Source organism: Pantherophis guttatus, chromosome 2 (genome assembly GCF_059756535.1).
Source record: "Pantherophis guttatus breed Tessera chromosome 2, ASM5975653v1, whole genome shotgun sequence".
Taxonomy (NCBI): Eukaryota; Metazoa; Chordata; class Lepidosauria; order Squamata; family Colubridae; genus Pantherophis; species Pantherophis guttatus.
Window position 1 is genome coordinate 107,322,025 of NC_142064.1, and position 15,429 is coordinate 107,337,453.

The window sequence follows — 15,429 nt, forward strand, 5'->3', positions numbered from 1 at the left end:
AGTCAATATAAATCTTAAGGATACCAGCAACAAGGTTACAGTCATATAGTCATAAGTGAGAGGAGGTAGGTGATAGGAACAATGAGAAGATTAATAGTAATGCAGACTTAGTAACTAGTTTGACAGTGTTGAGGGAATTATTTGTTTAGCAGAGTGATGGCATTCAAGAAAAAACTGTTCTTGTGTCTAGTTGCTCTGGTGTGCAGTGCTCTATAGCATTGTTTTGAGTTGAGTTGAAACAGTTTACGTCCAGGATGCGAGGGGTCTGTAAATATTTGCATAGCCCTCTTTTTGACTCGTGCAGTATGCAGGTCCTCAATGGAAGGCGGGTTGGTAGTAATTGTTTTTTTCTGCAGTTCTAATTATCCTCTGAAGTTGTGTCTGTCTTGTTGGGTTGCAGAACCAAACCAGACAGTTATAAAGGTGCAGATGACACTCAATAATTCCTCTGTAGAACTGTATCAGCAGCTCCTTGGGCAGTTTGAGCTTTCTGAATTGGCGCAGAAAGAACATACTTTGTTGTGCTTTTTTTTGATGACGTTTTTGATGTTGGGTGTCCATTTTAAGTCGTGAGATATGGTAGAACCTAGAAATTTGAAGGTCTCTACTGTTGATACTGTGTTATCTAGTATTGTAAGAGGTGGTAGTATGGGAGGGTTTCTCCTAAAGTCCATCATCATTTCTACAGTTTTGAGTGTGTTCAGTTCAGGCTAGTTGTTCAACCTCCCGTCTGTATGCAGATTCATCATTGTCTCAAATGAGACCAATCGCTGTTGTGTCATCTGCGAACTTCAGTAGTTTAACAGATTGATTGTTGGAAATGCAGTCATTGGTATATAGAGAGAAGAGAAGTGGAGAGAGCAAACAGCCTTGTGGGGCCCCTGTGCTAATTGTACAGGTATCTGATATGATTCTGCTTAGCTTCACCTGCTGCTTCCTGTCTGTTAGGAAGCTTATGATCCATTTACACGTGTGTTCAGGTACCACTAGATGGTTTAGCTTAGTTAGAAGAATGTCTGGAATGATGGTGTTGAATGCTGAACTAAAGTCTACAAAGAGGACCCTTGCGTAGGTCTTTGGAGATTCAAGATGTTGTAGGATGTAGTGCAGAGCCATATTAACAGCATCATGTTGATCTATTTGCTCTGTATGCAAATTGCAGGGGTCTAACACGGATCCATGATGGTTTTCAAGTGAGACAGCACTAGCCTTTCAAAGATTTTCATAACTACAGATGTTAAAGCAACTGGTCTGTAGTTGTTCAGTTCCTTGATGGTGGGCTTCTTTGGCACTGGGATGACAGTAGAGTGTTTGAAGCAAGAAGGAGCATAGCACATCTCAAGCAATTTATTGAAGATACAGGTGAAGATGGAGGCCAATTGGTCAGCACATGTTGAATGCTGTTTCTCTGTGCTGCATGTTTTCTGGATGGGATTTAGAAGAAAGCGGCAGCTCACAGCTGCTAAATTGCACAAGAGATGCTCTCTCTCCCAGCAAGAGCAGCAGCGAAGAGAAGCAGCTGCTGACCTGGAGACCACATGGAGCGTCTCTGCAAGCGAGACTCAGCAAGGTGCAAGGTCTCTGCTGCAGTGCTTTAGGTAAGAAGAACCTGGACGTAGTTTGAGGCCAGAGGGAGGCAGTGGTGAGCAAGACCGGAACCGGGGAATTATGCATTATCCCGGACCTTGCCGAGGCAGGCAGTGAGCAGGCGGCAAAAGGTAAGCGGGCAGCATGCTTACCTTTGGTGAGCAGAGAGGGCGAGACCCAGAGATAAGGCACGGAGATTAGCTGCACTGTGTGGCGAAGGGAAGATAATATATAGGGCAGGGTGGGGCGGGGTGGGCATGGATACCCAATGGTCAATTTTATCGGTTCTCCGAACTGCCCAAAATCATAACAACTGGTCAGAACCAGCTGAATCCCACCCCTGCCCTTCTCTCCCTCAGCCTTGCCCCACAGAAGCCTCCCCTATACTATCCCCTTCTCTCCCTCAGGCTTACCCCACAGAAGCCTCCACTATCCTATCCCCCTTTCTCCCTCAGGCTTGCCACACAGAGGCATCTCCTCTCCTATCCCCCTCTCTCCCTCAGCCTTGCCCCACAGAAGCCTCCCCTATCCTATCCCCTTTTCTCCCTCAGGCTTGCCCCACAGAAGCCTCCCCTATCCTATCCCCTGCTTGCTGCTGTGAAAGAAAAACTGAAACTGAAGCTCCTCTCCTCTGCTTGTGTTTTGCATTTGGAACAGATTTCTTTTCAGGTGGGGAGGGGGAGTAGAACTCCTTAGCATTAGAGGGTTGTTTGGAAACTGAAACAGTATTTGCTGTGTGAGCAAGGAGACAGGAAGGAATCTGGCTGTGGCTCAGCTCAACTGTTCTGTAGTAAAGCTGCTAGCTGCTGTGAAAGTAAAACTGAAACTGAAACTCCTCTCCTCTGCTTGTGCTTTGCATTTGGAACAGATTTCTTTTCAGGTGGGGAGGAGGAGTAGAACTCCTTAGCATTAGAGCGTGTTAATAATAATATAGAAAATACTAATGCTCTGATGGTCATTTCGAAAAATCCTTTCTTAGTGAGCACGTAGAAGGCAAGAGGAACATATATGGCAAATTTCAAGTTTGTAGGCTTTACAGTTCTGGAGATTTTGTGATGATGCGTGAGTGGTATTTCGCTTCTATATACTGTATATAGATTAACAGAGTTGGAAGGGACCTTAAAGGTCATCTAGTCCAACCCCCTGGCTAAGCAGGAGACCCTATACCATTTCTGACAAATGGCAGTCCAATCTTTTCTTGAAAGTCTCAAGCAATGAAGCTCCCACAACTTCCAAAGGCAAGCTGTTTCATTGATTGTTCTCATTGTCAGAAAGTTCCTCCTTATTTCCAGGTTGAATATCTCCTTGATCAGTTTCCATCCATTATTCTTTGTCTGGCCCTCAGGTGCTTTGGAAAATAGCTTGACCCCCTCCTCTCTGTGGCAGCCCCTCAAATACTGAAACACTGCTATCATGTCTCCCCTGGTCCTTCTCTTCAATAGACTAGCCATGCCCAGTTCCTACAACCGTTCTTCATATGTTTTAGTCTCCAGTCTCCTAATCATCCTGGTTTCTCTCCTCTGCACTTTTTCTAGAGACTCAACATCTTATTTATAGTGTGGTGACCAAAACTGGATGCAGTATTCTGGTGTGGTCTCACTAAGGCTTTATAGAGTGGTATTAGTACCTTACTTGATCTTGATTAAGTAATCTGTTAATGCAATTTAGGATTGTATTGGCTTTTTTGGCTGCCGTTGCACACTGCTGGCACATCTTTAGTTGGTTGTCCACTAAGACTCCTAGATCCCTCTCACAGTCACTGCTATTACGCCTGGTTTCACCCAGTTCATATGTGTACTTTTGGTTTTTCTTACCTAAGTGTAGGACTTTACTTTTTTCTACATTGAATTTCATTTTGTTAGATAGGGCCCAGTGTTCAAGTCTGTCAGGATCCATCTGGATCTTGAGCCTATCTTCTAGGGTGTTAGCTATTCCTGCCAGATTAGTATCATCTGCAAATTTGGTAAATTCTCCCTCTATTCCCTCATTTAAGTCATTTATGAAGATATTGAATACTGAAAAATACAAGACCACCCCAGAGATGCCCTTTCCGTAATGTCCCGTTGCCTGGAGGAGGTATGAGCCTGGATGGGCAGAAACAGACTCAAACTCAATCCCTCTAAGACTGAGTGGCTGTGGATGCCGGCATCTCGGGTTTCAGAGGCTCCATCACTTTTGATAGATGGGGAAAAACTTGCACCCGTTGATAGGGCTCGCAACTTGGGTGTCCTCCTGGATGCTTGGCTATCCCTAGAAGACCATCTAACGGCCGTGACCAGGGGGCCTTCGCACAGGTTCTCCTGGTGTGCCAGTTGCGCCCTTTTCTGGACCGAGATGACCTTCGCACAGTCACTCATGCCCTGGTTACTTCCCGCTTGGATTACTGCAATTCCCTCTACATGGGCCTGCCCCTGAGATGCGCCCGGAGACTCCAGCTGATACAGAATGCAGCTGCACGGGTTGTTATGGGAGCCTCTCGTTACTCCCATATAACACTCCTCCTGCGTGAGCTGCACTGGTTACCAGTGGTTCTCCAGGTCCGCTTCAAGGTGCTAGTCCTCACCTATAAGGCCCTTCATGACTTAGGTCCGGGATATTTGCATGACCTTCTCCTGCCTGCCTCTCACCGTCCTGTTCGCTCACATAGGACCGCTCTCCTCAGGGTTCTGACGGCGAGCCAATGTCACCTTGCTGTGCCCAGGGGTAGGGCGTTCTCTGTGAGTGCTCCCACCCTCTGGAATGAATTACCTACTGAGCTCCGGATGGCTCCTGATCTCCGCTCCTTCCGTCGGGACTTGAAGACTTGGCTTTTCAAACAAATAGGCTGAGACTGATTCCGGGCTTTATTATTTACTACTAATTAATTATTTAGATTAAATTATGATTTTATTGTACTTGTTTCTTAACTTGTGTTTGCCGCCCTGAGTCCTTCGGGAGAATGGCGGCATATAAATACATGTAATTAATAAATAAATAAATAAATAAATAAATAAATAAATAAATAAATAAATAAATAAATAAATATTTAATTATACATATTACAACAGCGGCAAGAATAATATATGCACAAAATTGGAATAATAATAATAATACACCAACAGAAGAAAATTTGATTAGAAAAGTTTTGGAGTGCGCAGAGATGGACAAGCTCACAAAAGAAATACAAGAAAAGGAAGAAACAGAATATTATATGGTATGGGAGAAATGGTATGAATGGTTAGAGGAGAGGTATAAAGGGCAAGGAAAGAGTAAATGAGGAAGATATAAGAGTTGAAATGTAGTAACAAACAAGTGGAAATGGAACGGACACAGAATGTATGATTGAAATTGAGTACATTGTTATCTTTATGTATATAAATCAATATTAGAATCATATATAAATGGTAAATCGAAGTAAGGGAGAAAAATGGATAGGTAAGAAATGTTTACTGATGTGAAAATGTTGAAAAGAAGAAAATTGTAAAAAAAAATTGTTTTTTAAAAAACTAATAAAAATTATTTTTTAAAAAATATTATGATTAGCAGTGAAATGATAAAATTAAACAATGGGTGATTAGATAATGAAAGAATATATTTTAATGTAAATATATGTATTAATAGTAGAATCACACGGATTGGATAATTGGAAAGAACCTGAATAGGTTTAATTTATATGTTTAAATGATTGTGATTGGTACTAGAAGTACACATTGAAACACTGAATAATGAAAGAATGAAGCTTGAAACTTTAATATAAATAGATGTGAAGAGCTAAATAAGGGAAATATGAATAACAAAGCAGGTGAAAGATGGAAAATAGAAAAGAAACATCTTTGAATATTACGGTGACATGGGAAAAAAAGTTAAAATAGAGATAGACATAAGAGGGGAATAATAGAATATATATATTAATATAACAAGCTATATGTAATAACAAGAGGGAGGTTTAGAAATTGAAGGGCAGTAGTATTAGGTATGTTTAAACAATATGAAACAATGAAAATGAAATGTAAAAACTATGAGTAATAACATTATTCTATTTGTATTAAAATGTATGATATCCAGGTATCACACGATTCAAGTATTGATATGTATAAATAATATAAAATAAAAAAACTTTAAAAAAAACACTTTGAAATTCAAGAAATTCTAGACTTTAGGAAATTCTACAGAGCCACTCAGTACTTGGTGGCTTGAAAACACCTCCCCTTCTTCCACAATGAATGGGTTCACAAAAAACATGTGCATGCCCCTAAATTAATACATATATTTCATCAATTGTACCTTGACAAACCTCGCTGATTTTATATTTTGTCTCCCTTCCCTCTTCTTTGTCTTCTTTCAGGTGGATTTCCCATTTGGGGGGGGGACAACATGTCAGGTCCCATATATTTCTATTGGGATGCTGGCATTCTGGTGGGAGGGGGGAGGATTGGAGGGTTCTCTATATGAAGTTTCTGTTTCTATTTCCTGCTTGGAGAGATCACTATCTGAAGTTTCTGTTTCTGTTTCCTGCATTGCTATGCTGTGAGTTTCCTGCATTGCTATGCTGTGAGTTTCCTGCATTGCTGTGCTGTTGGAGGGGTTTTGTTTGCACTGCTTTAAATTGCTCTTTTTAAGTGGGAAAATTTAGTTCCTGCCTAGACCTCTTGCTATCACAAGCCTTTCAATAAAAGCTTCTTTTGGAACAACTTCAGTTTCAAGAGTCCTGCTTTCTTGGGAAGATTGGAGAGGCAAGACCTTACATTGACTATGAAAGAGAAAACTCAGTAGGCTAGAAGTATATCAAGTGTGCGGCCCAGATTTAGGTTACAAAATTCTAGATGACTAGATGGGTGGATTAATTTATGAGCTTCTCCAATCAACTGACTGGTTCTGAGTTGCAGACAACTATTCACATTTGTTGAGTTAACACATAATGGTTACAAATTAAAGCCCAGTGCATAAGATATAAACAGCCATATTTGCTGAACCCCAGATGTAGGACATTGCACTGGGAATGTCTGGTGTGCAAGAAAGAAATCAATATCTTGGACCCCACCTTAAAAGGAACAGCCTATTGTGATTCTTACATTGAAACAATACATTTCATATTTCAAAAAGTATATGCAGTTTTTGGGTTCTGACCATGTGCAGTCAGAACCCAAATATTACATATAATGTGGCCCTTTGTTGGATCAAAACTATACAATTGATAATTACATATGTGGATCAGATTGGATAAATTGTATGGATGACTCAGAAATTTGCATTTTTCTTTTTCTTATGTCTTTTGCTCTGTTTTCTAACTAATGTTTCTGTATGAGCAGGGGTGGACTAGAAGACTTCCAGCTCTATTCTGATTGATTGATTGAATGAGCATCAAATTGCAAAACAAATATATGAAGAGAAAGGATAAAACTGAGAAAACTGTGTTTAGATAGAATTGTTACGATTCTCAAAAATAGAGGTATAAAAACAAAAGAGAATGTATGAAGTATGAATATGTTAGAAGCAAGAATGATCTGCAGGCTAAAAGATATAGAGAGGGACAGTGAATGTTTTAATGTAAACTGTATGTACTTAATTTATTTTTATGACCTGACTTTAATATCATTTGCTTTCTACTAATTCATTTTTGCACTCTTTGTAAAGTTGCTTGCACCAGAAACTAATATCATGAGGGATGTGTATACCTGCTAAAAAAATCAGGAAAGGTGGGGTGGGTGGGTTGTTAAGTACTTTAACAATTTATTAAATTGTCCTGGCTAAATGAAAAGTTAAGGAATAAATAAAATCAATAAATAAAGTAGTTTAGTGATACTCTCAGAGGACTTCATAAGCTGCAGAGAATCCTAGCTTATCTTCCAGGGCACATTCTTAAAGTGCTGGGTCTCTGTGCCTTCCTGGGCCTCACCGTTGTCCTTTTGTCTATGCTCCTTGAAATATTATGCCTTTTTGTGTGTAGTTGGCTGTTTCTGATCTCACTGCAGAACTCTAGACTTTCTAGAAATACAGCTTGAAACTATATAAGGAATCAGAAAAATAACAGTCCTTCCAACCCCCATCCTTGGCCATTCAGAAAATCTCATGTTTTTTCTCTCATAAAAAAAAATTACTAAAAATTGTAATTCACACACGTTATTAGAAAAAAATTCTCGAACTAGAAGTATAAAGGGAACCCTGAATTCTTTTTGACAAAACACAGCAGAATTAAGGCACCTTGATTAAATTTATTTCATTTACAAGGCTTCTTGTAATTTAAAAATATGAAAGAATAAGCAAATAAGGTATTTAAAAATGACAATTTACAAACAATCCCATGTTAATAATGATTAATAGTGTAGTATTATAGACAAACATTTTCAACTGAATTCTGTCAGGGTTCCGATGGATGCCCTAATTAAATCATGAGCCTCGAGCCAAGCTTCAAAAGAAATCCAGTTATTTATTAGGAGCTTCATGTTGGCATGTTCCAAGTGAAGCCAACTCTGACCCCATGTAATTTATGGCCCAGACTTGACCCTGTTTCCCCCTCCTGCCCCCAGGGTGTGTCATCAGTCACATTCACCAACGGAGCAATTTCATGAGTTGTAGAGATCACTCCTCTCTGGCCGCTGTGGGTAACCCTGGGAGACAGCCTTGAGAGAGATATGTCTGGAATGTGCTTTTGTTTTTGGATGCCGTGCTGCTTTGCCGTTTTCCCATCCCCCTTGCCTATGGCAATTCGACAACAGGCCAGGGATGCTTTGCAAGTTCATAAATTCTAAATTTTATATTACTTCCCAACAGAAGTAATTATTCAGATAAGATTGCTTTTTATTTTTAAGGCAAATGTTTCAGAAACGTTATAGTTGTCTTCTGTACATAAATGATATAATGGAGATACACATACATATATTCTATTCAGGTTATTTAATATACAATGGCTCAGAAATAAGATCCACCAAAATCAATGGAACTTATCTGTGTTTGCATATTTTCAGAACATCTACTCTAATCAGTTATTCATAGAAAACAGATAAATTCTAAATTTATTTTTTCTAACACATATAATTTTGTGAGATTTTATTCAATAGTGAGTACTATACCCAATTTTATTACTAACATGAGTAAGTAAACAATTTTCCTTGATAATTTTTTTTAAATTTGATTAAATTTTTGAAAGTTTTTTCAGTTCTTTTTCTGTGGATTTTGTCGTCTTGTGCCAGGATGGACAAGTCTTGTTCTTCTCCGTAGTGATTCTGTTAATCCAAAAATATGTCAGATAAGGTTATTTTATTTATTGTTTTTATCAGTTAAATATTCATAAAAATATAGCAAAATACATTAATTATGATTATTATTGCTTAAAATAAAAACATACTTATTACAAAAATAATAATACACATAAATAACTAGGATATGTACAAGTTCAAAAATAGGTATTCTTCCTTCAATATCCAGTAGTATATTGATTCAGAATTGTTAACTCTTCAGTGCTTTATTGTTTCATTCTTTGGTATTATATGCTCAAGCTAGTATAATGCAAGTTCATATTTTGTGTAAATGGATTTACCAAATTTCTCTCTAAATATTTAATATTATTATATTTTATAAAGTAGTTCACATAAAGAATCTTGCAACCATTTTAAAATTAGAACACATTTAAACTTTTTTATTTAAGTATAGCTAGAACATGTTAATATTAGAAACCTCTTCATACCTTGTGCCTTTCTAGATGATTGTACTTTTCTTACTGGGATGTCTAAAAAATATTGAAACCAATATCCTTAATTGTAAAAATTTGATAATAATAACATAGGTTCAAAAGTTCAATTTTCTGACTTTACAGTATAGGGGGGGAAAGTTCAAGCAACATGACAGTAATTAGTTCTCTAGATTCTGTCAATGTTGATGTATAACTACTATTGAATCAACATTTCAACAAGGCAAAGATTTAAATTTTTTTATTTCATCCAGATTTAAAAGATTTAATCCATACTATGCAAAAAATAAAATGGAAAATAATGCTTTGTATCTATAAATAAATAAATTTATTGTAGCATACACATCAGTTTAGCTATAGGACAGACAAATACACACACACACACACACACACAGAGAGAGAACATGAAACAATTTCCAAAGCCTCTCATTTAGGGTAGATAAAGACATAGGGAAATTTCAGGCATTTGTTCTCATTCTAATCAGCAATCTTGTCAGAAATACTGTTTTTTCTAGCTTTCACCATAACCACCTCCATAATGCCCCAAGGAAAATAATTACAACAATAATTCCATTTATTGTATGACTGACCTTCCAGATGAATTTTCTTTATTTCTGTTTCAATAATCTGTGGCTCTCCTTCAAATTTTTTAGTAACTTTAGTGTACTCAGATCCAGCTATGATAAGCATTAAAAAATGATGGTTAACATAAGGAGAATATTTTTGGCAAAAGAGTGATCCAGGCATTAAATTCTGAAATCTTACTGTGTAGATTGTCAGGAAGGAATGACAAATTCCTAAGCATTTTCTTAGAAATGATCATTGAGACTTCTATTCTAGGACTGGTAGTTAAGCATAGAAAGCCAGTTTGCTGAAGTAATTAAGGTATAAGCTAGAAACCAATATAGTTTTAGTCCCACTTAGGGACAATGCCACCTGGGTGACTTTAGGTCAGTCAACCCTAGGAAAGAGACAATGGCAAAAATACTACTGAACAATCTTGCCAAGAAAACTTCAGGAACTAATCTGTAGTACACAGCTTTTTCTCACAGCTTGCACTGTTTTATGTTGCTATACACAAAGAATAATTTGCTTGTGTAGTATTTTGGCCTAAACAGTTCTGGATATTATCTCAAATGTCTATGGGCCAAGTGAAATTTTAAATTGATGTATGATTCTCTAATTAGATATAAAGGCTTGTTCTGCACAAAAGAGGAAAGTTTCTAGATGGCAGCAAAGATTCTACCTATAGCTTATTGTAGATAGAGAAGTCTGAAATCTTTCACACCCAAAGCATGAATGCTTTCAATTAAGCATGAATTAAGAACAGAGACTGAGGTATCTTCATTTTTTGTATTTGTATTTGATAGCATAATTAAGTTTTAGCAATCATTTTATGCTATAGTAAGCATTTCAGTACATGAAAACAGAATTATTAACAGGAGTATTTTAACAATGGGGGCAAGCAGTTCAGCTGTTTTAAAATCTGTCCGCTATTAGATTCATAGCTTAAAATCTGAGGTAATATATGTCTTATCCAAATGCAACAAGAATTCATTCACTCATTTAAATGCAGAATTGTCATTAATCTGTGGAATACGTGCATTTTGGTTCTTAAGATTCTTTTTTAAAAAAACAGTAACATACATACATAACAATTCATTTTTGTCCTGTCCTGCTAGAAAGATGTGCTGACATTCTTTTGCCCTGGTGAGTTTGCCCAGGTAAAGATGAAGAGGTGAAAGCGAAGGAATACTGCCATTTTAACTCATAAATTTACCAATGGCTTCATTGCTTTAGGAGGGCCGGCCAATTTATGCTAAATGTTCATTACCAGGGGGTGGGGTAGGAAGGTTATTTTCATCAACAGACTTTTTTTTTAAGCAACGGCAAGAAAAATAGATTAGTGATTTGGAATCTGACCGTTTGTTTCTTTACTTGAGATGATAGAATCTCTGTTGTTAAATTTTGTTTTGCAACTAAGGTAATGAATTGTTTGTAACTCTTATCTACTGATAGTTACACATAGATAATAATCCTTTTCATCTTTTATTGAAGTTAAAAAGTTACATGCTGTACATATACACATATATGCTAAGCATAAAATGTAATTTAATGCTGCAACCTGCCAAGAATCTTGAGAGATGGAAAGTATATAAATAATTTTAATGTCTAAAAATGTTATACGTTATTTTAACTTTAGCATGAGGTTAGAAAATCAACGGCTTCAGAAAATATTGCCCAAACTACTGATTTCCTTTTTAAAAAATCTTTAAAATCTTAAAAAAAAATAATCTTGGACCAATGAGGAACTATCAGAGGATTGGAAAAGAGCTGATGTGGTTCCCATCTTAAAAAAAAAACAAACAGACCCAAGAAACTACAGCCCAATCAGTCTAATATCAATACCTGGGAAGATACTGGAAAAATAATAAAAAAGAGATTTGTGAACATCTAGAAACAAATAAAGTTATAACTAGTAGCCAACATGGATTTGTTGAAAACAGATCATGCCAAACTAATCTTATTTCATTCTTTGACAAAGTAACTAAATCAGTAGACCAGCGAAATGCTATGGACATAGTATATTTAGACTTTAGCAAGGCAGGTGACAAAGCAGACCACAACCTACTTTTTGGTAAGCTAGAAAATGTGGGATAGACAACATCATCACCAGATGGCTTTGTAACTGGCTGACAAACCATAAACAATGAGTAGTCTTTAATGGTACTGCATGTACATAGAAGGAAGGAAACAGTTGGGTACCACAAGGTTCCATCTTAGGCCCAGTTCTCTTCAATATCTTCATAAATGACTTAGATAAGATAATAGAAGAGGAACTCATCAAATTTGTAGATGACACTAAGCTGGCAGGAATAGCCAACACCCCAGAAGACAAGCTCAGGATCCAAAAACATCTTGACAAAGTTGAACAATGGGCCCTATCCAACAAAATGAAATTTAATGTGGAGAAAAGCAAGGTTTTACACCTTGCCAGGAAAAACCAAAGGTACAAGTACAGATTAGGTGAGACCTGGCTCAAAAACAGTAACTGTGACAGGGACCTTCGAGTCCTAGTAGACGATCATTTAAACATGAGTCAGCAGTGTGCGGCAGCGGCCAAAAAAATACAATCCTTAGTTGTATAAACAGAGGCATTGAATCAAAATCATGTGAAGTAGGCCACACCTGGAATACTGCATTCAGTTTTAGTACCACATTACAAAAAAGATGTTGAGACTTTAAAAAAAGTGCAAAGAAGAGCAACTAAGATGACTAAAAGCCTGGAGACCAAAACATTTGAAGAATGGTTGCAGGATTTGGGTTTGGCTAGTCTAGAGAAAAAAAGGACTGGGGGGGACATGATAGCAGTATTCCAATATTTGAAAAGCTGCCACAAAGAGAGGGTCAATTTATTTTCCAAAGCACCAGAGGGCAGGACAAGAAACAATGGATGGAAACTAATCAGGGAGAGAAGCAACCTGGAACTAAGGAGCAACTTCCTAACAGTGAGGACAATTAACCAGAGGAACAGTTTGCCTTCAGAAGTTGTAGGTGCTTCATCACTGGAGGTTTTTCAGAAGAGACTGGACAGTCACTTATCTGACCGTATACGGTCCCCTGCTTGAGCAGGGGGTTGGACCAGAAGACCTCCAAGATTCTTTAAAGCTTTATTCTGATTGGTGATATTTAAAAGGCAAGACAAGAACCAATGGATGGAAAATAATGAAGAAGAGAAGGAACCTAGAACTAAAGAGAAATTTCATGACAGTGAGGACAATAAGGCAGTGGTTGCCTTCAGAAGTTGTGGATGGTTTATCACTGGAGGCTTTTAAAAAGAGACTGGACAGCCATCTGAAATGGTATAGTGGAGTGAAATGGTATAGCGGAGTGATGGCTAACCTTTTCCGGACTGAGTGCCCAAAGTGTACATGTGCACATGCGAATACGCGTGTGCCCATGTGAACCCCCAAAATGCAATGTGTGTGCGGGCCCCACGCATGTGCCCTACCCCCTGCGCATGCACGCGCGGGCACCACGCATGTGCCCCACCCCCTGAATGACACCCATGCATACACGCATGACCCCCTGCACGCCCCCGCCCCCACACATGTGCGTGGGTCCCTGCACATGTACCCCACACGTGCCCCGCCCCCCATGCATTTTCAGCAGAGACCCGAAGACCAGCTGGCTGGTGGGAGGTGCGCACACATGTGCAGCGGAGCTGAACTGGAGTGACGGCTTACATGCCATCAGAGAGGACGCTGTGTACCACCTCTGGCACCCGTGCCATAGGTTTGTTATCATGGGTATAGTGTCTCCTGTTTAAGCAGGAGATTGGACTAGAAGACCTTCAAGGTCCCTTCCAACTCTGTTATTATGTTTTGTTCTTCATTCTAGCTATCTGGATAATTCTAATCTGCCAACTAAGAAAAGGCACTCTAAAGTAATAAAGATAAATAAAGTAATCCAGAGGTGGGTTTCAGCAGGTTCTGACCAGATCTGGAGAACCAGTAGCGGAAATTTTGAGTAGTTCAGAAAACCAGTAAATACCACCTCTGGCTGGCCCCACCCCCATCTATTCTCTGCCTCCCGAGTCCCAGCTGATCAGGAGAAAATGAGGATTTTGCAGTATCCTGGAGTGGGGTGGGAATGGAGATTTTACAGTATCCTTCTCCTGCCATGCCCACCAAGCCACACCCATAGAACCAGTAGTAAAAAAATTTGAAACCCACCACTGAAGTAATCATTATAGATTTAAAAGTTATAGATCACTTAGTTCTTTCTTGGCAAAGAATACTTAAGCTGAAGGGCCAGGATCTCATTTTTGGTGTGTAATAGAATAAATCCTTATATGTTATGATGCTAATGTTCTCAAATGTGGAATACCAAGAAAGCTAACAATAAAATGGAAGTAAAATCCTCCTTGCATGTCTGGCTGAGATTGGGAATGGAGCGGCATATACCATCACAGCATCCTTTGAGAGTAAGGTGACCAGATTTTAACATTGGTAAAGAGGGATACCATTGTGGGCATGGCTTATTTTGTGGGCATGGCTTGGAGGTCATGTGATTGGGTGGGCGTGGCTAGCTGGTCATGTGACCGGGTGGCCATGGCTATGTGTATAGGGACTACTCAGAGGGCTGAAAAAAGTCATTTCTGACAGGTCCTCGCACTTTTGACTGGTCCTCACACTTATGATCATCCTCACATTTATGCCCATGCAGCATTCTTAACAACCATGTCACTCATTTCACAACTGCTTCTCTTCACCATGGTGATAAGATAGGGCAAAAAATGTAAAATGTGAAGACAGTCGTAAGTTTGAGGACTGGTCAAAAGTGCGAGGACAGTCAAAAATAACTTTTTCAGCCCTCTGAGTAGTCCATATGCACAAAAGGACTAACCAGAGGGCTGAAAAAAGTCATTTCTGACAGGTCCTCGCACTTTTGACTGGTCCTCACACTTATGACCATCCTCACATTTATGCCCGTGCAGCATTCTTAACAACCATGTCACTCATTTCACAACTGCTTCTCTTCACCATGATGACAAGATAGGGCAAAAATGTAAAATGTGAGGACAGTTGTAAGTTCGAGGACTGGTCAAAAGTGTGAGGACCAGTCAAAAATAACTTTTTCAGCCCTCTGAGTAGTCCATATGCATAAAAGGATACAGCAATAGAGAGGGATGAAGGAAGGGAAGGGAAATTAGAGTAGGAGTGAGGGTAAGAGAGGGAGGAAGAGAGGAGGAGAAGGAGAAAGGAAGAGGAAGTAGGGAGGAGAAGAAGAGGGTGGGGGGAAGAGAAAGTAAGAAGGAAAGAAAAGAGAGAGGTGGTAGGTTTGAGGAGAAAGATTGCTGTACAATAAAAAAGATGAAAGGGAAGAAAGCCAACCCCAAACAAATATAAAGATATTAAGATAAAGAATGAATTGTTAAACTTTAAAGAATAAAAGAGAACAAATATGAATAAATAGCAATAATTAGAAACACACATACAAACATACAATGTATTTTCTTTGAACAGAATATTTGGCTGGTTCACAAATTTAAACAGTGTTTAGTCATTTCAATTAAATTTACAATTTCTATATTTCCTTTTTGCCATATTTATTCCTCATCTATTTTTTTTTAAAAAAACAATATTATCCTTCATCCTCATCTCTAATCTTAA

General features: G+C 38.5%; 1 protein-coding gene across 4 annotated transcripts in view; it reads right to left on the minus strand.

Moving 5' to 3' along the window:
• Window positions 1-7,758: 7,758 nt before the first annotated feature.
• POSTN (periostin) overlaps window positions 7,759-15,429 on the minus strand; it is an 82,141-nt gene continuing 74,470 nt past the window's right edge. For 2 of the 4 annotated variants that reach the window (XM_034411201.3, XM_087888416.1), the window contains 3 exons: window positions 9,844-9,930; window positions 9,251-9,292; window positions 7,759-8,789 (listed from right to left, as the gene is read on the minus strand). In XM_034411201.3, coding sequence (XP_034267092.1) covers window positions 8,719-8,789; window positions 9,251-9,292; window positions 9,844-9,930 — 200 coding nt within the window. In that variant the 3' untranslated portion in view covers window positions 7,759-8,718. The remainder of the gene's footprint in view (window positions 8,790-9,250; window positions 9,293-9,843; window positions 9,931-15,429) is intronic. The other 2 variants (XM_087888417.1, XM_034411203.3) reach the window with 1 other exon arrangement.